The sequence below is a fragment of the Megascapheus bottae genome, chromosome 3 (assembly GCF_031878675.1).
Source record: "Megascapheus bottae isolate mThoBot1 chromosome 3, mThoBot2.hap1, whole genome shotgun sequence".
Taxonomy (NCBI): Eukaryota; Metazoa; Chordata; class Mammalia; order Rodentia; family Geomyidae; genus Megascapheus; species Megascapheus bottae.
The window spans coordinates 27,491,440-27,509,956 of record NC_143511.1 but is presented as its reverse complement, the minus strand read 5'-3'; the positions used below and the strand labels follow the sequence as shown (position 1 = coordinate 27,509,956).

General features: G+C 38.0%; 1 protein-coding gene across 5 annotated transcripts in view; it reads left to right on the top strand.

Moving 5' to 3' along the window:
* The first annotated feature begins 1,432 nt into the window (after positions 1–1,432).
* The window catches only part of Pum3 (pumilio RNA binding family member 3), a 34,871-nt gene continuing 17,786 nt past the window's right edge, over positions 1,433–18,517 (top strand). Inside the window, exons 1-13 of one of the 5 annotated variants that reach the window (XM_090329704.1) lie at positions 1,433–1,509; positions 3,799–3,890; positions 5,053–5,271; positions 5,735–5,870; positions 6,424–6,499; positions 8,542–8,635; positions 8,889–8,955; positions 10,434–10,608; positions 11,981–12,084; positions 13,280–13,358; positions 15,524–15,622; positions 16,395–16,448; positions 18,118–18,198. In XM_090329704.1, the coding sequence (XP_090185830.1) occupies positions 3,806–3,890; positions 5,053–5,271; positions 5,735–5,870; positions 6,424–6,499; positions 8,542–8,635; positions 8,889–8,955; positions 10,434–10,608; positions 11,981–12,084; positions 13,280–13,358; positions 15,524–15,622; positions 16,395–16,448; positions 18,118–18,198 (1,269 nt within the window). In that variant the 5' untranslated portion in view covers positions 1,433–1,509; positions 3,799–3,805. Of the gene's footprint in view, positions 1,510–1,533; positions 1,601–1,862; positions 1,883–1,983; positions 2,004–2,146; positions 2,494–3,798; positions 3,891–5,052; positions 5,272–5,734; positions 5,871–6,423; positions 6,500–8,541; positions 8,636–8,888; positions 8,956–10,433; positions 10,609–11,980; positions 12,085–13,279; positions 13,359–15,523; positions 15,623–16,394; positions 16,449–18,117; positions 18,199–18,517 lie in introns of those variants that run through there. The other 4 variants (XM_090329705.1, XM_090329706.1, XM_090329707.1 and 1 more) reach the window with 4 other exon arrangements.

Below are 18,517 nucleotides of genomic sequence, written 5' to 3'. Positions count from 1 at the left end.
AATTCTGCTGTTGAGCACAACCAAGTTTGTTTTGTTAGTTTCTTCACCTGTAAAATGGGGTGACATCCTGTTTTTCCTCAAGTAGAAAAGAAACTGGGATACATTAAAAATGTCTCCATATTCACTGCTGCACTATTCGCAATAGGCAAATTATGGCAACAGCCCAGATGCACTAAGATAGATGCGTTGATCAACAAATGTGGTACCCCAGGGGCCAGGAGTTTAGCCTAGTGGTAGAGTGCTTCCCTAACTTGCAAGAAGACCCAAGTTCGATTTCTCGGTACCACATACTAGAAAAAATAAAAAAAGCCAGAAATGGTGCTCTGGCACAAATGGTAGAGCTCTAGCCTTGAGAAACCCCAAGGACAGTGCCCAGGCCCTGAGTTCAAGGCCCAGGACTATATGTGGTACCTATCTATACTATGGGAATATGCACAGCCTTTGGAAAAAATAATACATCATTTACAGGGAAATGGATAGACCTAGAACAAATCATGTTAAGGGATGCAAGCTAAGCTCAGAGAGACAGAACAGCTCATGGTTTCTCTCATATATGAAAGCTCGATCTGTCATGGAACACGGTAGATTTTCCAGGACTCGTGGCATCCACCCAGTGAGAACAAAGGAGTATGGATAGTCGTAGGAGGGGAGCACAAAGGCGCAATGCCTGTGTGCCGCTGATTACATAAATCAAGATTGATCTAAAGGAACTCCAGGAAATGGAAACAAAAGGGTTTTGTTGTTTCATTTCCTTTTCTTCTTTATTTTCCCCCCTCTGTTTGGTTGTTGATCTGCCTTTGGGAGGTTACAGAGAGGGCACCACAGAAATGGAGGGACAAAGGGTGAACAAATGCAGCACAGCCTGACTCTGGGTGTGGAGAGGGACGGCAGGGGAAAACTGGGACAAATTTTTGGAAATGTGCCCCCTCTGGACCATCACCTCGATAGTAAACTTGAGTGTTCACGATCCTCCGTCGTGCTAAGCGCTTTAGGGTAGGCACGGCCGCTCTCCTCACGGAAACCTACAGAGCTCAAGATGGAAACAAAACAACACCAGGGTTAGGACTCGAACCGACGCCAGACATCACCGCAAGGCAGAACACAGACCAGACAGGTTAGGCCTCTCCGTATTAGGCCAGACTACCGGCAGAACCAGCAGCGTTGGTGAACCCCCTCGACCCGACCGCCCCGCCAGCCTCCAGGGAGACATCTACTTCTCCACCCAGCCCGGAAACGAACGGGTGAAGAGACGTCACTCTCGGGCGCCACCGCTGACGCGTCGCTCCGCCCGAGGGATCCTCACGACGGCCAAAAGAATCAAGAAAGCGGCGCAGGTCTTATGGCGTCACCGGTTGCCACCCGCGGACCAATAGGAGCATTGAATCTCCGGGTTTACCATAAGCCCCGCCCCTTGACCTTCGCAAAGCGGATATGGGGCGGGGCTAAGGCCGGAAGCGGAAGCGGAAGTCCGGAATCGACTTCCGTCGTCGGCGCCGGCTCACGTGTGTGGTGAGTGGTGCGGAGCGGGTGGGACTGGCGGGCTTTGATACGGTTCTGCTGAGGCTCGCTGCGGGTGTGAGGAGCCGGGGCAGCGGGGCGGGTGCGTCTCGGAGTTTCCGTTCCTCTGCCCGCTGAGCAGTGCTCTATGGCCGCACCGCTGGGGCGGTGTGGTGGGGAGGGGAGAGCGGGCGGGACTGAGGAAACTTGGCGCCGGGAGGCCCACGGCCCCTTTTCCTCCCAGGTTGCCCCGAGTGCTCGGACGGCCTCCGGCTGCCCTGCGGGGTTCGGCACGTTCTGCCCTTCCCGTCACTCTGCTACTCTCCGGTCCGACCAGCCACACACACACACACGGTCGGGGCTGAGGTCACAGCCTGCCTTGGCTGTAAGCGGTGGGAAGCAAATACTGAGTCGTTCTCATGCATAGAAAGCCCTGACGGGTTACAAATAAGAAGAGCTGACAGGCCCAGATTCTCTTTAGTAATAGCACCTCACTTGGAAGTTGAGTAAGAAAGCTTCTTGATAGTGGTTCTCACGTGAGGGTGGTGGCAGTAGAGGTACAGATGGGAAAATAAATGTTCAGGAGAGCTCAGAAAGAACTGATGGCTTGAGGGGAAATTTTCAAGAATTGATCTTAGATTTCTTGCTTGTACAGTGGCTAGGGTGGGAAAGAATAGGGCAGGAAAGCACAGGTTTGGGAATTATGGTTTGGATATGTAAAAGTAAAGTGCTTGCTAGACACACAGAGGCAGCAGGTAGGCAGATTCCAGGAATAAATGGAGAGTTTAATTTCCCTTTCTTTAAGTTTGGGGTAGATTTAATCCCATTAGAGCATAGAAAGGAAACAAAGGTAATATGATTGCATCTTGGCCAACACTGCTTTGACAAAGTAATTGAGGTTGGGGGAGTAGTTCATATGGTAGAGCACCATACAATGAGTAAAAGTCTGATACCCAGCTGGAGTCCTGCTCTCAGCTTTCAGATGAAAAAAAAAAGGTACTTATTAGTAATTAATATTATCATTAATCATGCCAGCATCATGTATCTCTTTGTTGTGAGAAGAGCATTTGGTGGTATTTTGCAACAAAAAACATAATCTCAATGTAATGAAAAACATAATTTTTTCCAATAAGACACACTCTGCAAAATGCAAAAGACACATGATTGCTAAATCGAGTATATCCTGAGACAGAAAAATGAAAAGAGCCAAATAAAACCTGTCATGTAATAGTGCTTTGCTAATATTACTTTAGTTTTGATAGTTAAATTATGTAAGTTGTTAATGTTAGGGGAAACTGGTGAAGGTATATGGAACTCATCTGTGAAACAAAGAATACATGTAAGTGAATGAATCAGTATAAAATTACATGTATCTAAGAGCCAGAAAATGGCAGGTGTGGTTATGACAGCTGTAGCCAAATAATAAAGTAACTGCAGTTCTAAATCCCATGAGGAAACTCAGCAATTTAGGCAACCTCCAGTTCTCAGTTTAGATTGAAACAGTTTTTCAGTGTGTTCACTGAAAATGATCCTGGGAGAAGTCGTTCTGTGAGGTTGGCAAAATCATACATACTAAAATAGCCTTTGCTTGGGATGGTTACCAATGTAAAGAACCTAAAAAGCTTTTTTGCTGCTCCCTGCCATTTAGCTGTTCCCTCAAGATACATTGCAACCCAAGCCCTTCCTTTTTTAACATGTGTCTCAAGATACCATGTCCATCTCCTAAGAAATTAACTCTAGAAAATTCTGGTGCACAAAGATCTAGAAGTACTGTCTAGAAAGACCTGTCATGAACTCTTTAGGATCCATTTTGAAAGGTAGAGGAATGAGCCCAGTGACTTTTTGCCCTTAATCCATACTGCTGCTTACAAGGGTGTGATTTTGTGAAGGGCAACTTCGGAATATATAAAGATCTTTTCGTTAATCCTTTATTTATTAAATTTGACTATGTAGTAAGTGCAGCTTATTATTTGTCCATAGATTTTAGAGTAAAAACTTAGAAATCAAATATTAATATTGTCAGGTACTCCTCACTAAGTCTTCCAGGTTACAAAATGGGAACACTGACCATAATAGTCTGGCTTTTAGCCAGTACCATTATAGAAGTCCTTTCTCTAAGCCAGGTTAGCATGTCCTTTGTTCTTGAGTTAAGCCTTTTTTCTCATTCATTCCTAGACTTCTGTAGTTTGCACACTGTAACTGGATAATTGATCCTGCTTGTGAATTCAAGATATTGTCTACTTAATGCCTCTTAATTGAGAGGCGAATCAATGATTTGTAGTTTTGGTGTTTGTTTTCCAGAATTGCTATGATGGAGATCAAAGGGAAAAACAAATTCAAAGGAAAGAATGCAAAGGCATCACAGGAAAAAATCAGATTTCATAAAAACAGTGGTGAGTAGTTCATTCCAAAACATTCTTCCCTGATGCTTGTTTTCACAATTATAACTGGGTTGTAAGAATATGTAGCAGATTTGAATCTGTGTTCTTAGGCTCAGACTAGGATCAAAAATAAGAAGTTGTTATTGTTTCTGAGTTAACATGAACTTCAGACATTCATGAAATTGCCAGAATAATGGAGGATTGCTCTACTTATGAGAGTTCCCTGTCTCAGCCACTGAGGTTGCCTCATTTCCTTCATACCTGCTCACTGTATATTATATCTTAACATTTGGCAAACTGGAACTGACTAATACATACTGCTGAGAAAACATGTACTTTTAGGTTTAGGATTTCAAAAAGTGATACCTTTATAATTCCATCAGGTGTCAGTATTGTAGAGAAGTCACAGGCTGTATATACAGCAAAATATCTCCTAAGCAATCTTTTATTCTTTCACTTATTATAGTCTTAATGAATAGCTGTTTTGTCTCATTTGTTAGCTTACTTAATTTGTAAGCTTTGCTGACCAAACTCTATTTATAAAACAGTGTGGGTGGGTGTGTGGTGTGCGCACGCACACGCCTACCTGTGTGTCTATACATAGGCCAGTCCTGAACACTGTCCCTGAGTTTTCTGTCCTCAAGGCTACTACTTGAGCCATAGCTACACTTCTGGCATTTTTTTTTCTTGGGTTCGTGGAATGTTAAATTGGTGGTAAGAATCTCAGATTTTTCATGCTCAGACTAGCTTCAAACTATGATGTTTGGATCTCAGTCTTTTGAGTAGGTAGGATTACAGATGTGAGCCACCATATCTGGCTTGTTGGTTTTTATGATACACTTTCTAAATTTCAGGAGTGTTTATTTTATTCTTAAACCCCAATTTAGTTATTTTTAGTTATTTCAGTTATTCAGGTATTTTTCTACTTTCTAGGCTTTGTATCTGAAGTGTATGTTAAAATTGATCATCAGAAAAGGGGTTTTAGTGTTCTGATTTGATTATTTTAATACTGTAAAGCACTAAATTCTGTATAATTGAGATGAGAGATTTTTCCTATTTAAAATATATATAATTCTGTGTAACAATTACAACTAAGTACATGAAGGAAGTCTACGCCCAGGATCATTAGTTCAGTGAACTAGTAGTTACTTATCATCATCATTACCATCATCAGGTTCTAGCTCTTCAAAGAAATTCCCAAGGAAAGCTGACAAAGAAGATGGAACTAAAATCACACCTAAGAACTTTGAGAAAAGTGCCACAAAATCTGGCAAAAAGGGTGTCAAACAATTCAAGAATAAACAACACGGGGACAAAGGACCAAAGAACAAATTTCAGCAAGCAAATAAACTCAACAAGAAGAGAAAATTCCAGCCAGATGGTAAAAGTGATGGTAAGCACTGCTCCCTGGGGTTGTCTTTGCAGAGGTCTTTCTCTGTCAGGTAGTATCTGAACCTTTGTGTGTAGGAACTTTGGATGTAGCTCTTTTGGGCAAGGAAGGAAAGAGGCAGGTAGGCTTAAGTAAACAACAGTCTTTCCAACACTTGGGATGACCATAAGCTCCTGCAGTCCTGTGCTGCACAAGACCTTTCCCCCAATCTCCCCTCCCACACCCCTCCCCCCCAAAAAAAGCTGCTAAATCAATGATTGGATATTTTTTAGCCAAATTTAAAATGTGCTGACTATTCAGAAACTTACACAAAGTTTAAATTTATTAAAATGGTGTTTTCCTCTTGTTTCCAAAGTGAGTAGAAGAAACTCATCCCAATTAGTAGTTGCCCTTTGTTCTCATTTCATAGTCCTGAATGGTGTTCAGAATGTTCAGTCGATTTGAAAACAATTCCTGTAATGTTTAGAATCTGCAGCCAAGAAACCCAAATGGGATGACTTCAAAAAGAAGAAGAAAGAGCTGAAGCAGAGCAGGCAGCTCAGTGACAAAACCAATTATGATGTTGTCATTCGTGCAAAGCAGATTTGGGAAATCCTAAGAAGGTAATGCCAGTTACCACCACCTTTGGAGGTGATAGAAAGTAGCAGTATGCCCCCTATTAAGTAGAAAGATACGCTAAAACAGAGGCCCAGCACTTGGGTCATTTTGGGAGTACCCAGAATCCCCTGATAGAGGCAGCAGTGTTTAAATACCTGACTATTGCAGAAATACATGGGATCATTAGGAGAGTGTCAGGGTATCAAAATGTATTTTATATTCTTTCTGAGAGATTTGTGAGAAAATGAAGGGCAGTTTATCAGGTAGGTTCTGAGCTGCTTAAGTATTTGCTATCTGAGACTTGTTTTCACTATTTTTTCCTCTTTCTGAAATTCTGATGGTTAAGGCTTAGATTGATACATAAGATTATACCTTGTGAGATGAGTTTCTGCCTCTGAGAAAATTGCTTTTGTGTGGCAGCTCTGGGATAGCAATTTTACTGTCAGAGGTTTGGTGGTTTTGAAAAGGAAATCCATGCTGAACTAATGAGCACTCAAGGTATAGTGCTTAGTTTTGTATGTTTAAAATAACTTACTAACTCTGTGTTCTCATTTGTAGAAAAGATTGTGACAAAGGAAAAAGAGTGAAGCTGATGAGTGACTTGCAGAAGTTGATTCAAGGGAAAATTAAAACTGTAAGCAGAGTGAATGCATTGTTTAGTTTTTAAATCATAGACCTTTCTTAAATGTTAGGAAAGGACATTGGACTGTGACTTGGGAACTTGTGGTTTCCAGTGTTTCTTTCCTAGAACTTTCAAATACCTTTCATACATGACTTACAAGAATTAAATACAGATTACATTTCCTTTGCCTGAAATAATTAGGAACAGAAGTTTTGGGGCTTTTTGTTTCTTTGTTTAAATTTTGGAATATTTGCATTATGGAATGAAATACCTTAGAGATGGACTCCAGCTGAAACATGAAATCTATTTGTGTTTCACAGGTATTATATACACACTATAGTATATGTAGTCTGAAGATTATGTGTATTCGATTTAGGAATGCTTGTATTTTATCTACAGCTAATTGCTGCATGAGTTCAGGTGTGGAATTTCCACTTGTACCATCACGTTGGTTGGTACTCGGTGTCTTTCTGATTCTGCATTTCAGATTGTACTTAGTCTCTTGCTGCTGGAGTGTTGTTTACAGATTCAAGCTGGCTGTGACATTTTTTAATAATTCATACCAAATAAGTTTTAAAGTTATGTTGAAGAATTTATTAGCCCAGTAGTATTTGAATGTCTTACTCCAAAGTCCACATATTTAATTGGTTCTAAATTGCCACTTATGCATTTGCAATACAGAAATGCGACAGTTTTGGTTTCTTCCTTACTGTTGTAAATAGGATGCCAACTCTTTAAACTATTTAAGAATTCTAGTTTTTCATTGTTTCTGCACAGTCCTGTTTTGTAATAAACTTCCATTGTGTATTTGGATAAGTAGGTAGTGGTTGTTCACTTGCAAAGCAACAATTCTAGTATTTTTTACTGCTATACTACAGTAAATTTAGTAAGATATTTCTAGAATAGAACATTCCCCACAGCTCTAGCAGTAGTCTGATATACTCAAGTTGTAAATATTTTACACTCAGTCTGGGTGGAATGGCACAAGTGGCAAGTTTTAAAGCTCTTTAGTTCAAACCGTAGGACCACCAAAAGAAGAAACAGAGCTTACACTTAAGATCCTTTGTCAGGTACACTCAAGTCATTATGGCATGACCATAAATCTGGGGGTTAAGTTCAAATTCTGATGGTGTGGGTTGTTTGTTTTGGACAGTAAGAGTATTCTATTGGTCAGTTATTTGCTAAAGAGGAATTGTATTAACCAGTGCAGACCCTGTCTCATTTTAATTTCTGTCTTCTTACTGTACATTTAATATATATGAGGCTGAGAGTCTTCCTGAGGTCACAGTGTGATAGGTTTCCTACCTTCTACTCTCTCACCTGGAATCTCTCATTCTTACTTTGAGGTCTAAATAAGAAAAATATCTACATAAACAGTTCTGCTTTTTTAAAAATTTAACCAGGTGCCAAAAGTGTGGCCTAGTGGTAGAGTGTTTGCCTAGCACCCACAAAGCCCTGAGTTTGATTCCTCAGAAAAACAGAAAAATCCTTCGTTTTGGAGGACCAAGTACAGGTGTCATATATGTACAGAAATTACAATGAATGAGAAATTGTGTGTTTATGCTTATTTATGCGACAAGACTTCTAGGTTGTTAAACTTCTGTGTATATATCTTTGTATCTATGTGTCTTTGGTTAGCCTAGACAGACACTGTTTGGCCACTTGGGTGAAAAACCTAGGTAATACACTATTAAAGCTGGAATATTCCTTTTAAGGAAGACAAGTTTCAGAGAAAGAACTACAGTCTATATAATCCTGAGATGGTATGGCAGTTTTAAATACAATGATAGGAATATTGCAGAATGACCTATGCCTTCCTCTACATCATTACTAATTATATCTATTACATGTGATAGGCAGAACATACTAAATTGTATTCTACATAATTAAACACATATTTCACCTCTCAGTTAATATAGATGTAACTTACCCACAATGGACTACTTTTCTTATAACAAGGAATTTTCAGCGAGGTAGCTAAAAAAGAAAAAGGCAGAAGAGAAAAGAAATGAGTCTTTAGATTCAATCTAAAAGCTCAAACTGTGTCTCCTTAGATTGCCTTTGCACATGATTCAACACGTGTGATCCAGTGTTACATTCAGTATGGTAATGAAGAGCAGAGAAAGCAGGCTTTTGAAGAACTGCAAGGTATTTATTATATATTGAAGATAATTATCAGTTGTGTTAAGTTACTTGTTTCTCTTGGGATACCAAGTGTCCTAGACAATAATCCCACGGCAGTATGTCCTGCTAGGCCACTTCTTTTTTAAATTGGTTCTTCTTGGACATAAACAAATAGAGATACTTGTGTTTCCAGAATGGTACATTTATTTAGTGCTTTCCTTTATTTCTAAACATACGTAATGAGGTTGTCAAATGATTATAATGCTTTTTTTTTTAGGTGATTTGGTTGAATTAAGTAAAGCCAAATATTCCAGAAATATTGTTAAGAAATTTCTCATGTATGGGTAAGTTGCTATTTGTTTGAATATACTTTAAAAAAAAATCTATGGACTCCAGCTGTGTTTGTTACTTGAAAAGTCTGGTCAGGCTGGGGTGTAGCTCAGTGGAAAAGTACTTGCCTAACACACACACAGGACCTGAGTTCAATTCTTAGTACTGTTAAAATTTATTGTTGAAGTTCATGGTCATAGGCAGATGCTTTTGTTATTTCTAGAGCATATTACCTTGTAGCTATTATTGAAATTAATATAAAATTATGGTATGCTTTCACCATTGTTAAAGACCTCTTTTTATATCTCGAAGTTCTAGAAGAGTGATGGAGTAATCACTTATAATTAGTTACCACTGTTTAGAGGGTAGAGAATTAGGAAGTTAGGTAAGTAGAATGAAGTAATTTATTGGTTAAGAAATATGAAGATGGGTCATGGAGCATAGCCTAGTGATAGAGTACTAGCCTAGTGATAGAGTACTTGCCTAGCATGCACAAAACCCTGGGTTCTATTCCCTGGTACCCACATACAGAGAAAAAAGCTGGAAGTGGCACTGTAGTTCAAGTGGCAGAGCACTAGCCTTGAGCAAAATGTGTCCAAGGACAGGGCCAAGGCCGTGAGTTTAAGCCCCAGGACTGGCAAATCTTAAAAGAAAGAAATATGAAGATGGGAGAATTTCCTAAGGTAGGTGAATTAGTACTTGTCTTGACTAATCTTCTTCACAGAACTTAACAGTAGTGACAAAAAAATGTGACATGTAGTTAACAGAATGTTAAAAAAAAAATACTCTATTATTAGTTGCTTGGTTATTTTAGAATAAACCAGGAGATTTATTCTAGCTACTCAGGGGGATCACACTTGGAAGCCAATTTAAGCAGGAACCTTAGTGACACTCCTTATTTTCACTTAACTACCAAAATACTCAAGTGGATTTGTGACTCAAGTGGTAGAGCACTAGCCTTGAACAACAAACTTAGAGACAGGCCCTGAGTTTCAGGCCTTGAGTTTGAGCCCCAGGACCAGCATCCCTACTGCCCTCCGTCCCCGGAAAAAAAGTGTATAGGATGCTTTATTCCTGTTTCCCTGTCCCTGTCCCATTGTCTTTCTGTTTTCTTATAATCTCTTTCTCAAGCTAAAGAATTTAGTGAATTGACATGGGCACTTTGTATTCTTAGGATCCTTTAGTCCTCACAGAAATGTTATTTGTCCTTTATGACTGAAGAGACAGACACATAAGGAGGTTATAGAACCTGCTCAGCTCTTTTCATTCAGTGAACAGAGCTAGGTTTCTTGCCTAGGAATGCTGTCTGTGGAGTCAGTTCAAGCTTGACATGAAAACATTACTAAGCAGTTGGATTTTCCTACTTACAAGCTTTTCTCTATGGAAGACACACATTGATTAGTTGGTATCAGGATGTGTAAATTGTAGTTTTTTTTGTCACCTTGCTTTCTCTTCCTGACACCTATGCTATCTATGATTCTGTTGAGTTTAGGAGTAAGCCACAGATTGCAGAGATCATCAAAAGTTTCAAAGGTCATGTGAAGAAGCTCCTGCGGCATGCAGAGGCATCCGCCATCGTGGAGTATGCCTATAATGACAAAGCCATTTTGGAGCAGAGGAACATGCTGACAGAGGAGCTGTATGGGAACACTTTTCAGCTTTATAAGGTGACATTTCTAAGTTTAACTTACCTTGCTTATTTTTAGAGCACATTTTTTTTTTCCCCAGTCCTGGGCTTGAGCTCAGGACCTGAGCACTATCCTTGGACTTTCTCAAGGCTAGAGCTCTACCACTTGAGCCTCAGCACCATTTCTGGCTTTTTTCTATGCATGTGGTACCGAGGAATCGAACCCGGGTCTTCATGCATGCTAGGCAAGCACTTTAACCACTAGGCCAAACTCCCGGCCTCTTAGAGCACATTTTTACCTTGACATACCGTTTGTGTTTATAAGTTGCATTGTCTGGGCTACAGTGAATTGTACTTAGAGTTTTCTCCTGAATGTTACCTTGAAGTCCTCTTCAGATTAAACTTTGTTACTCCCCCCCCAAGTACTCTATGTGACCTACAGTCAGACTGAGGCAAAAAATTTAATACCAAAGCAGAGCTGGCACCCTAGCCGGTGTGGCTGAAGTGCATTAGACTCCTACTCTTCATGTTTTTGCATTACCCTTAGTAACATTTTTTCCCTCTTTCACATTTTATCTTGAATGAAAAGAGAGAAAGTAGACATGACTTTGAAGAAAGCACAAGATTGATTCTGGGAATAGCCAGTAATGAGAGTAGCATAGTTTGAGGATCTATTTCCAGCTGTGGAGCAGTAATATGTAAATGCCTTTGAAGAGATGTGCATTTAGTACTTAGTTGTCTCCATTAGATTCAGGTCCTAAGCTAAACTTGTTGCATTTATTTATTGTAGTATTTAACTTTTAGAAATATCCAGGTAATTACAAAACACATGGTGGCAGGACTTCTGAACTGACTACTCAGTATGATGATTAGTCACGTAGTAAGTGATTGGCAAGTGCCCACTGGGTGGGTAGTTGATTGTATTTGTTAGTAGGTCTGGCTTTTTTGGTACTCTTGGCCCTCCGTATCCTTAGGTTCTGCTAAGGAGTCAACCATCCACAGATCAAAAACTTTCTGTGTGTGTGTGTGTGTGTGTGTGTATTTTTCCTGTACTGGATATGCATAGATTTTTCTCCCTTGCTTGCCATTTTCCCAAAAACAGTACAGTTTGGCAACCATAAAGCAGAGGTGTTTTAAGTATACATGAGATAGAAGTATGTATGAATTGTAAGAAAAAAACGACTTACTATTTTCTATAAGAAGTTGAATGGCCTCAGATTTCTTTATCCATGCAGATTCTTGGAACCAAGGAATGAATATATTGGCATTTATTTATAGAGTGAGAATCAGATAATATCTGATGGACATCTTAAGCTCATTTTGAACTTATTTTAAATGGCTGGAATTTTTCTACATTCTCAAGTGAGGCAATTGATTGACTTTAGAAGAGTTTAATTTTTCTTTTGTTGCAGTCAGCAGATCACCCAACTCTGGAAAAAGTGTTAGAGGCACAGCCAGGAAAACTAGAACTTATTATGGATGAAATGAAACAGATTCTAACTCCAATGGCCCAAAAGTAAGAAAGATTTTTTTTTTCCTTCACACATTTGCAAGAGGTGTTTGAAAAAGGGAAGTTTTACATAATCCTTATCCAGAAAAGGCAGATAGTTCATCTTTATTGTTATTAATCTGTCCTGGATGAAGATATAAAATTTTTTATTTGAAACCATTTTTCTTTCCAGATTGTCTCTAATTTTGTATCATACTGAATTATGTGTAATCATAGTTTTATCAACTTACAGCAATGAACTATTTCTTCCCCAAAGCTGTTATCCCAGTAGGGAGTCTGAGCCAGAGGGATCATGAGTTTGGCTACATAAGCAAGACCTTGTCTCAATAAAAGCAAGCTTAAAAAAAGTACCCAAGTATTTTATAGTTTGTAAGACTTAGAAACCTGTATATATGGTACCTATCAACATTGTTACCGTAGGAAGGTAATTGAGACCAAAGCTTCTGGGACCTGATTGCCTAGGTATGATTCCTGCCAGTACAAAGCATATAAACATGGACAGCCTAATTCTGTTTCAGTTCCTCTTATCCATACAGTTGGGATAATACTATTCTAATGATTATGCCTACTTCATAGAGTTTTAAGATTAAATGAGTTAGTATTTCCAAATCACTCAGAATAGTGCTTTGCCTGCATTAATTTCTATTTCCTGTGGAATATGCATGTGAACTTTCATGTCTTTGGTACCAGAACATTACCCTTCATTGTACAATGTAGTAAATTTACCAAGTGTGACACTAGGGGGCGTTGATTAAGTTGAAATTGCTGTTGCTTAGACTGTTTTTGTTGTCCAAGTTAATTCTTAAAAATTTTATGAGGCTGATTTTGAAGAGTAACAAAGGAAAGAGCTATTGTAAAACAGGATTTGTGTTTCTGTTGATGTGTCTACTGCTAGGGGGAATAATATAGATGTCCTTATTAAAGAAGGTATAGTATAGGTTGAATGATGATTTCATCTTGGCTGATTAGATATTAGAAATTCATACTCCGTCATGGTCATGGATGACACTAAATCAATTTTATCGTCTGCAAGGTTTTTTTCTTCAGACATCATAGTGTTGTTGAAAGATAAAATCAACCCTGTGACAAATTATATTTAGAAAAACCACTTACTTGTTTAGATCCTATTAGTGAAAGCCAGGGTTACCTATCTTTGTATGACTGTTTCGACAGATCTAATTTTTCCCTCCTCTGTTTTCAGGGAATCTGTGATTAAGCACTCCTTGGTTCACAAAGTATTCTTGGACTTTTTTACATATGCACCCCCAAAACTCAGATCAGTAAGTTCTTGGATTTTGTTCTTAAAGTTAAACATAGAGAGAAAGCTATGTAGGAATTTGAAGCACTTCTTTGATATAGCTCTCTTAGGAATTTTAGAGTTGTTTCCTTATTTAGAACAGATAATTAACCGAACTTGGATTGAACGGGTCTGTTCAGTTTTTTTCAACAGGAAATAATAGAGTTGACTGTGATTTTTGTTAATGCCATTAGAATTTTATATATTATACACTATATACAAATATAGCATAAATATATTGATAAAATATGATATATATATACCATATTTTATAGTCCAGAGTAACTTCTACCTAATCTAAAAATTAATTTTAGAAGAATATTCAGCATTCATGTAATTTTAAAGTATGCCAATGCAAAAGAGCAATAAAATAAATACTACTTATAACAATGCCCATGTTAAAGGTTAGGGGAAGATATTTAATGAAAAGCTAAATGATGCGTGAAAACCTAGACCTTAGGAAAAGAAATTGTGAATGTAGTAAATTGTACTGCCCCTCAAGTCAGTGATGAAGTACAAATGGGAATTCATCATGCTGAGAACACCTTGTCTATCTATCCTCATTTTCTAATCACATGGGCTAACTAATATGCCAGCTTGTATACTCTCAATAATTTTGATAGTCTCAGCATTAGCTTGTAAACTAATCTCAGCAGTAGTCCCCCACTCAAGCTTATAGTCCAGTGACCTGAGTAGCATCTCCTTTTGGAGACTTTCTCTTTTTTTGCACAATTGAGCATCTATGACCCCTGCATAGTCTTAGGCAGATCTGTATGTTCTAGCTGACAAACTGTTCATTTGAATATGTTCAGAGGTACATAATATTTTATCTTTTTAGTGTTGAATGCATACTTACAAAAGCAAAAACAAATGCAAAAAGAAAACCCCAACATTTGGAATAATAATCATCTTTCTTGACACTGAGGGACTTTTTCAAAAGAGAATTTATCCATAACTGTAACTAGATTGCTTTAAGGAAACTCATAAGTCCAGGTTTGTTGTCTAAAATTGATTCTTGAGATGCATCCTGGGAAAGGATTATAAGACATTTAAGGATGAAATTCTTTGTTCCTTATTGATTAAATTAGATAGTTACTTTTCTCTTTCCAGACCTAATGTAAAATTTTTAATTGGGAGAAGAATAAATGGGTTTCTGTAAACTATTAGGTGCCAGAACTCATTTACATCCTGTGTACTTACACTTTGCAACAGGAAATTATGTATATTAAAAGTCAGGGGGGCCAAGAGTTTGGCCTAGTGGTAGAGTGCTTGCCTAGCATGCACGAAGACCCAGGTTTGATTCCTCAGTATTACATACATAGAAAAAAGCCAGAAGTGGTGCTGTGGAAGCTCAGGTGGTTGAGTTCTAGCCTTGAGAAAGCCCAACGACAGTGCTCAGGCCTGAGCTCAAGGGCCAGGACTGGCACCAAAAAGTCAAGGAAAAAGATACTGAGTTAAACCCCAGGACCAGGAGTTTGGCCTGGTGGTTGAGGTGCTTGCCTAGCATTCATGAAGACCTGGATTTGATTCCTTGGTACCATGAACATAGAAAAAGCAAGAAGTGATGCTATGGCTCAAGTTGGTAGAGCCCTAACCTTGGGAAAGCCCAAGGGCAGGGCTCAGACCCTGAGTTCAAGCCCCATGATTGGCAGAAAAAGAAAAAAATATATTATTTTTTGGCTGTGGCCTAAATGTTAATACAGAGTCTTTAGGGGAATGTTCCTTGAGTAGTTTATAGTAAAGAGTGAATATAATTTGTGGAGGTAACCCACTCACAAACTAAACAGAAAATTCCTCTAGAAAGAATTTGTGACATACTTGTCTCTTAGGGAAGAGAATTTGCTTTATTTACTATTTACTTTTATCTAGCTGATCTGTTAAACAAACACAATTCCCTTAGCACTTCTGCCTCTTAAACTTTTTTCCTGAATATTATACATATAGCCTATGACCTTTTTAAAATAGCAATTGGTAAAAGTCTTACGTTGTTTAATAGATATTGCTTATCCAAAGAGATTATATTTGTTTGTTTGCTGCCTGTGTGCTCTTCATTCTCTGTACCTGACAGCTTTTCTGTAGACTGATTCGGCAGCATAAAGAAAGAAAAAAGAACACAAATTAACTTATAACTGTTCCCCCACCCACCAGGAGCTGATTGAAGCCATACGTGAAGCAGTGATATACCTTGCCCACACACATGATGGTGCCAGAGTGGCCATGCACTGCCTGTGGCATGGCACGCCTAAGGTCGGTGTCTCATTGTCTGCTGCCAGCAATTGCCAGGTGTTGGTTTTTCCCCAATTACGCATGAACCATATTGCCTTCTCAAATTTATGTTCCAGGGTTTCATGGGAATTTGCCATTTTGTTTGGGCCAAGCATTTCTTCTCTGCTTTTATAATCTTTAGGCTTCATTGAAGCATGGGAAGAAATCCATCAAGCAAATAAACCTGATAGGCTCTTTTTTCTCACTTTATAATCATATTGGTTGGGAGAAAGATAATGAAGAGTTGATCATGCTTGTGCTACAGGGCTCTTCAGCTCAAGGCTAGCGCTATGCCACTTACAGTTTTCTGGTGGCTAATTGAAGATAAGAGTTTCACATCTTTGTGCCCAGGCTGGCTTTGAACCATCATCAGTACAATTCTAGAAACAGTTGTGTTTTATCTACATTTTCTTTCTTGCAGTTTAAATTTTATTCAGTAAGTATAAGATTGGATAGTATCTGTTTACTAGACTTGTATTTGAAGACATGTCAGCCACGAGAAAGAGGACTTATGTAGCACTGTTGTGATAGTTTCACTAGCTTTGCTGTGCAACTTAAAATTATGGTTCCATATTTGACTATATAAAAATTACATAGTCAAAATTATAGTTTACATCCTGTCTGCTTAACTATTAATTTTAGTAATAAAAAACATGACAGTCATTAAAGTTAAATATTCTACTATATGGTTCTTTTACCTATGAAATAAGCTTAATCTATAAAAGTTTATGGTGGTAATTTTTCTTTTATTAAGGACAGAAAAGTGATTGTGAAAACAATGAAGACATATATTGAAAAGGTGGCAAATGTAAGTAGAGCAGGGCATATTGTATTTTAAATAGTAAATATTCATATCTTAAAGGAAATTGAATAATTGAGAAAATTGACATAAATTGTAGTCTATATATATGACTGTTTTCCTATTATTTATATGAAACAGGCTTCATATGACATGTTCTTTATTTTCCTCTTGTGCAGTTATAAGTGTGTGTCTATGTGCACAGGCATATGTTAAAACTGATTTTTATGTCATAGATTTTTTTATATATATGTACATATATATATAACTAGGATACATGTATTACATGTAATCTTAATTTTTGTGTTACTTACTTGATTGGATGATTTAGTTCATCAAGAATTTTCTATTTACTGGGAAATAGAAATATTTCATAGTCAATAACTTACTCCTAAAGACTCCAAGGGAACTATTAACAATACTGCATGTCTAATAGAGTAAATGCTAATTCCAACTAAGATAAAATTCGTTCTGTGTGGTTGTATATTTATCTGTTGTCTTTTGCAGTGCTGGTAAGAAACCATAAAAAAAAATATATATATATATATATATATATATATATATATATGCTATTTATTTATTTAATTATTTTGCCAGTCCTGGGCTAGAGCTCTACCACTTGAGCCTTAGCACCCCTTCTGGCTTTTTTTCCCTATGTATGTGGTACCTAGAAATAGAACCCAGGTCTTCATGTATGTTAGGCAAGCACTCTACCACTAGGCCAAACTCCCAGCCCCAACATCTAATATTTTGATTCAGATCTCAGTTTTAGACTTCAGTTTGGAGTGAGTAAAAATAATAGAAAGTTCTAAACTGTATGAATAGATATTTCAAAATAATTATTTAACTACCTTCGAGGTTATTTTTTGTTTTGTTTTGCTTTTTGTTTTTTTTTTTTTTGTGGGTCGTGGGGCTTGAGCTCAGCCAGGGCAATGTCTCTGAGCTCTTCCAGCTCAAGGCTACAGCTCTACCCATGGTCCTGGGTGGTGTCCTTGAGCTCTTTATCTCAAGGCTACCACCCTACCCTTGAGCCGAGCCCCACTTCCCATTTTCTAGAGGTTAATTGGAGATAAGAGTCTCTGGTCAAGTATGTGAATTAATGCACCTTCTGTCTGGCAAATATCATGTAACCCTTTTATTAAATACAATAAAAAATATTTTAAAAAAAAATCTCTGGTCCTTTTCTGCCTGGCTGCCTCAGATCTCAGCCTCCTGAGTCGCTAGGATTACTGACATGAGCCACAGACCCAGTAGCCTTCAAGATTTTTATGTCATGAAATTCAGCAGTGATTGAAATGTTTTCTAATCAGTAAAAGTGTTTTCTGAAGGGGACAATAAACTGCATAACACATGGATTTGAATCATTAATTATGTAGAAGTATTCAGTTTCCAAATATTGGTGGGTTTTGGCCTAATCAGGATGTAACAACAATAAAGAATGCTTTTCTCTTTTCTGTTTCCTCTTTTTTTTTTTTTAAAGTCAATCTTATCTCTATATCTCTAGAATATAATTGGGTCCTGATAAAATTGAAAGTTCATTTGTATAGCTTTTATTCACTTTTATTTACATTGTGTTGGACAAGTTGTCAATGTCAGTAACCTTTATACAGTGACTCCGTAGGAAGGATAACAGGAACACCTTGGCTATGTGTCTCACCTTTCTGGCTTCCAATTACAGGGCCAATACTCTCATTTGGTGTTGCTGGCAGCATTTGATTGTATTGATGATACTAAGCTTGTGAAGCAGATAATCATATCAGTAAGTACTTCTTAATGTTTTAGATTCAAGTAAACTTGAAAATCTAATTTATGCAAAATTTCTTTCACACATGCTATGTAAAGACTTTCCTGTGTTTCTTATCAGCTTTTTCTGTTCTCAGTTGAGTGTTATTTTGGAGTTTCTCAAATCCTGTAGTTACAGCTTGTAACTTGGTACTAATACTGTTTAAGATATTTAAAAGATTGGTTAAAGACTCAGTCCTTTCATTTTGGGTTAAGATACACAATGCATGGTTTTTTGTACTGTTAGTGATACTATAAAATGGAACAGTGATACTATAAAATGGAACATTAGCAGA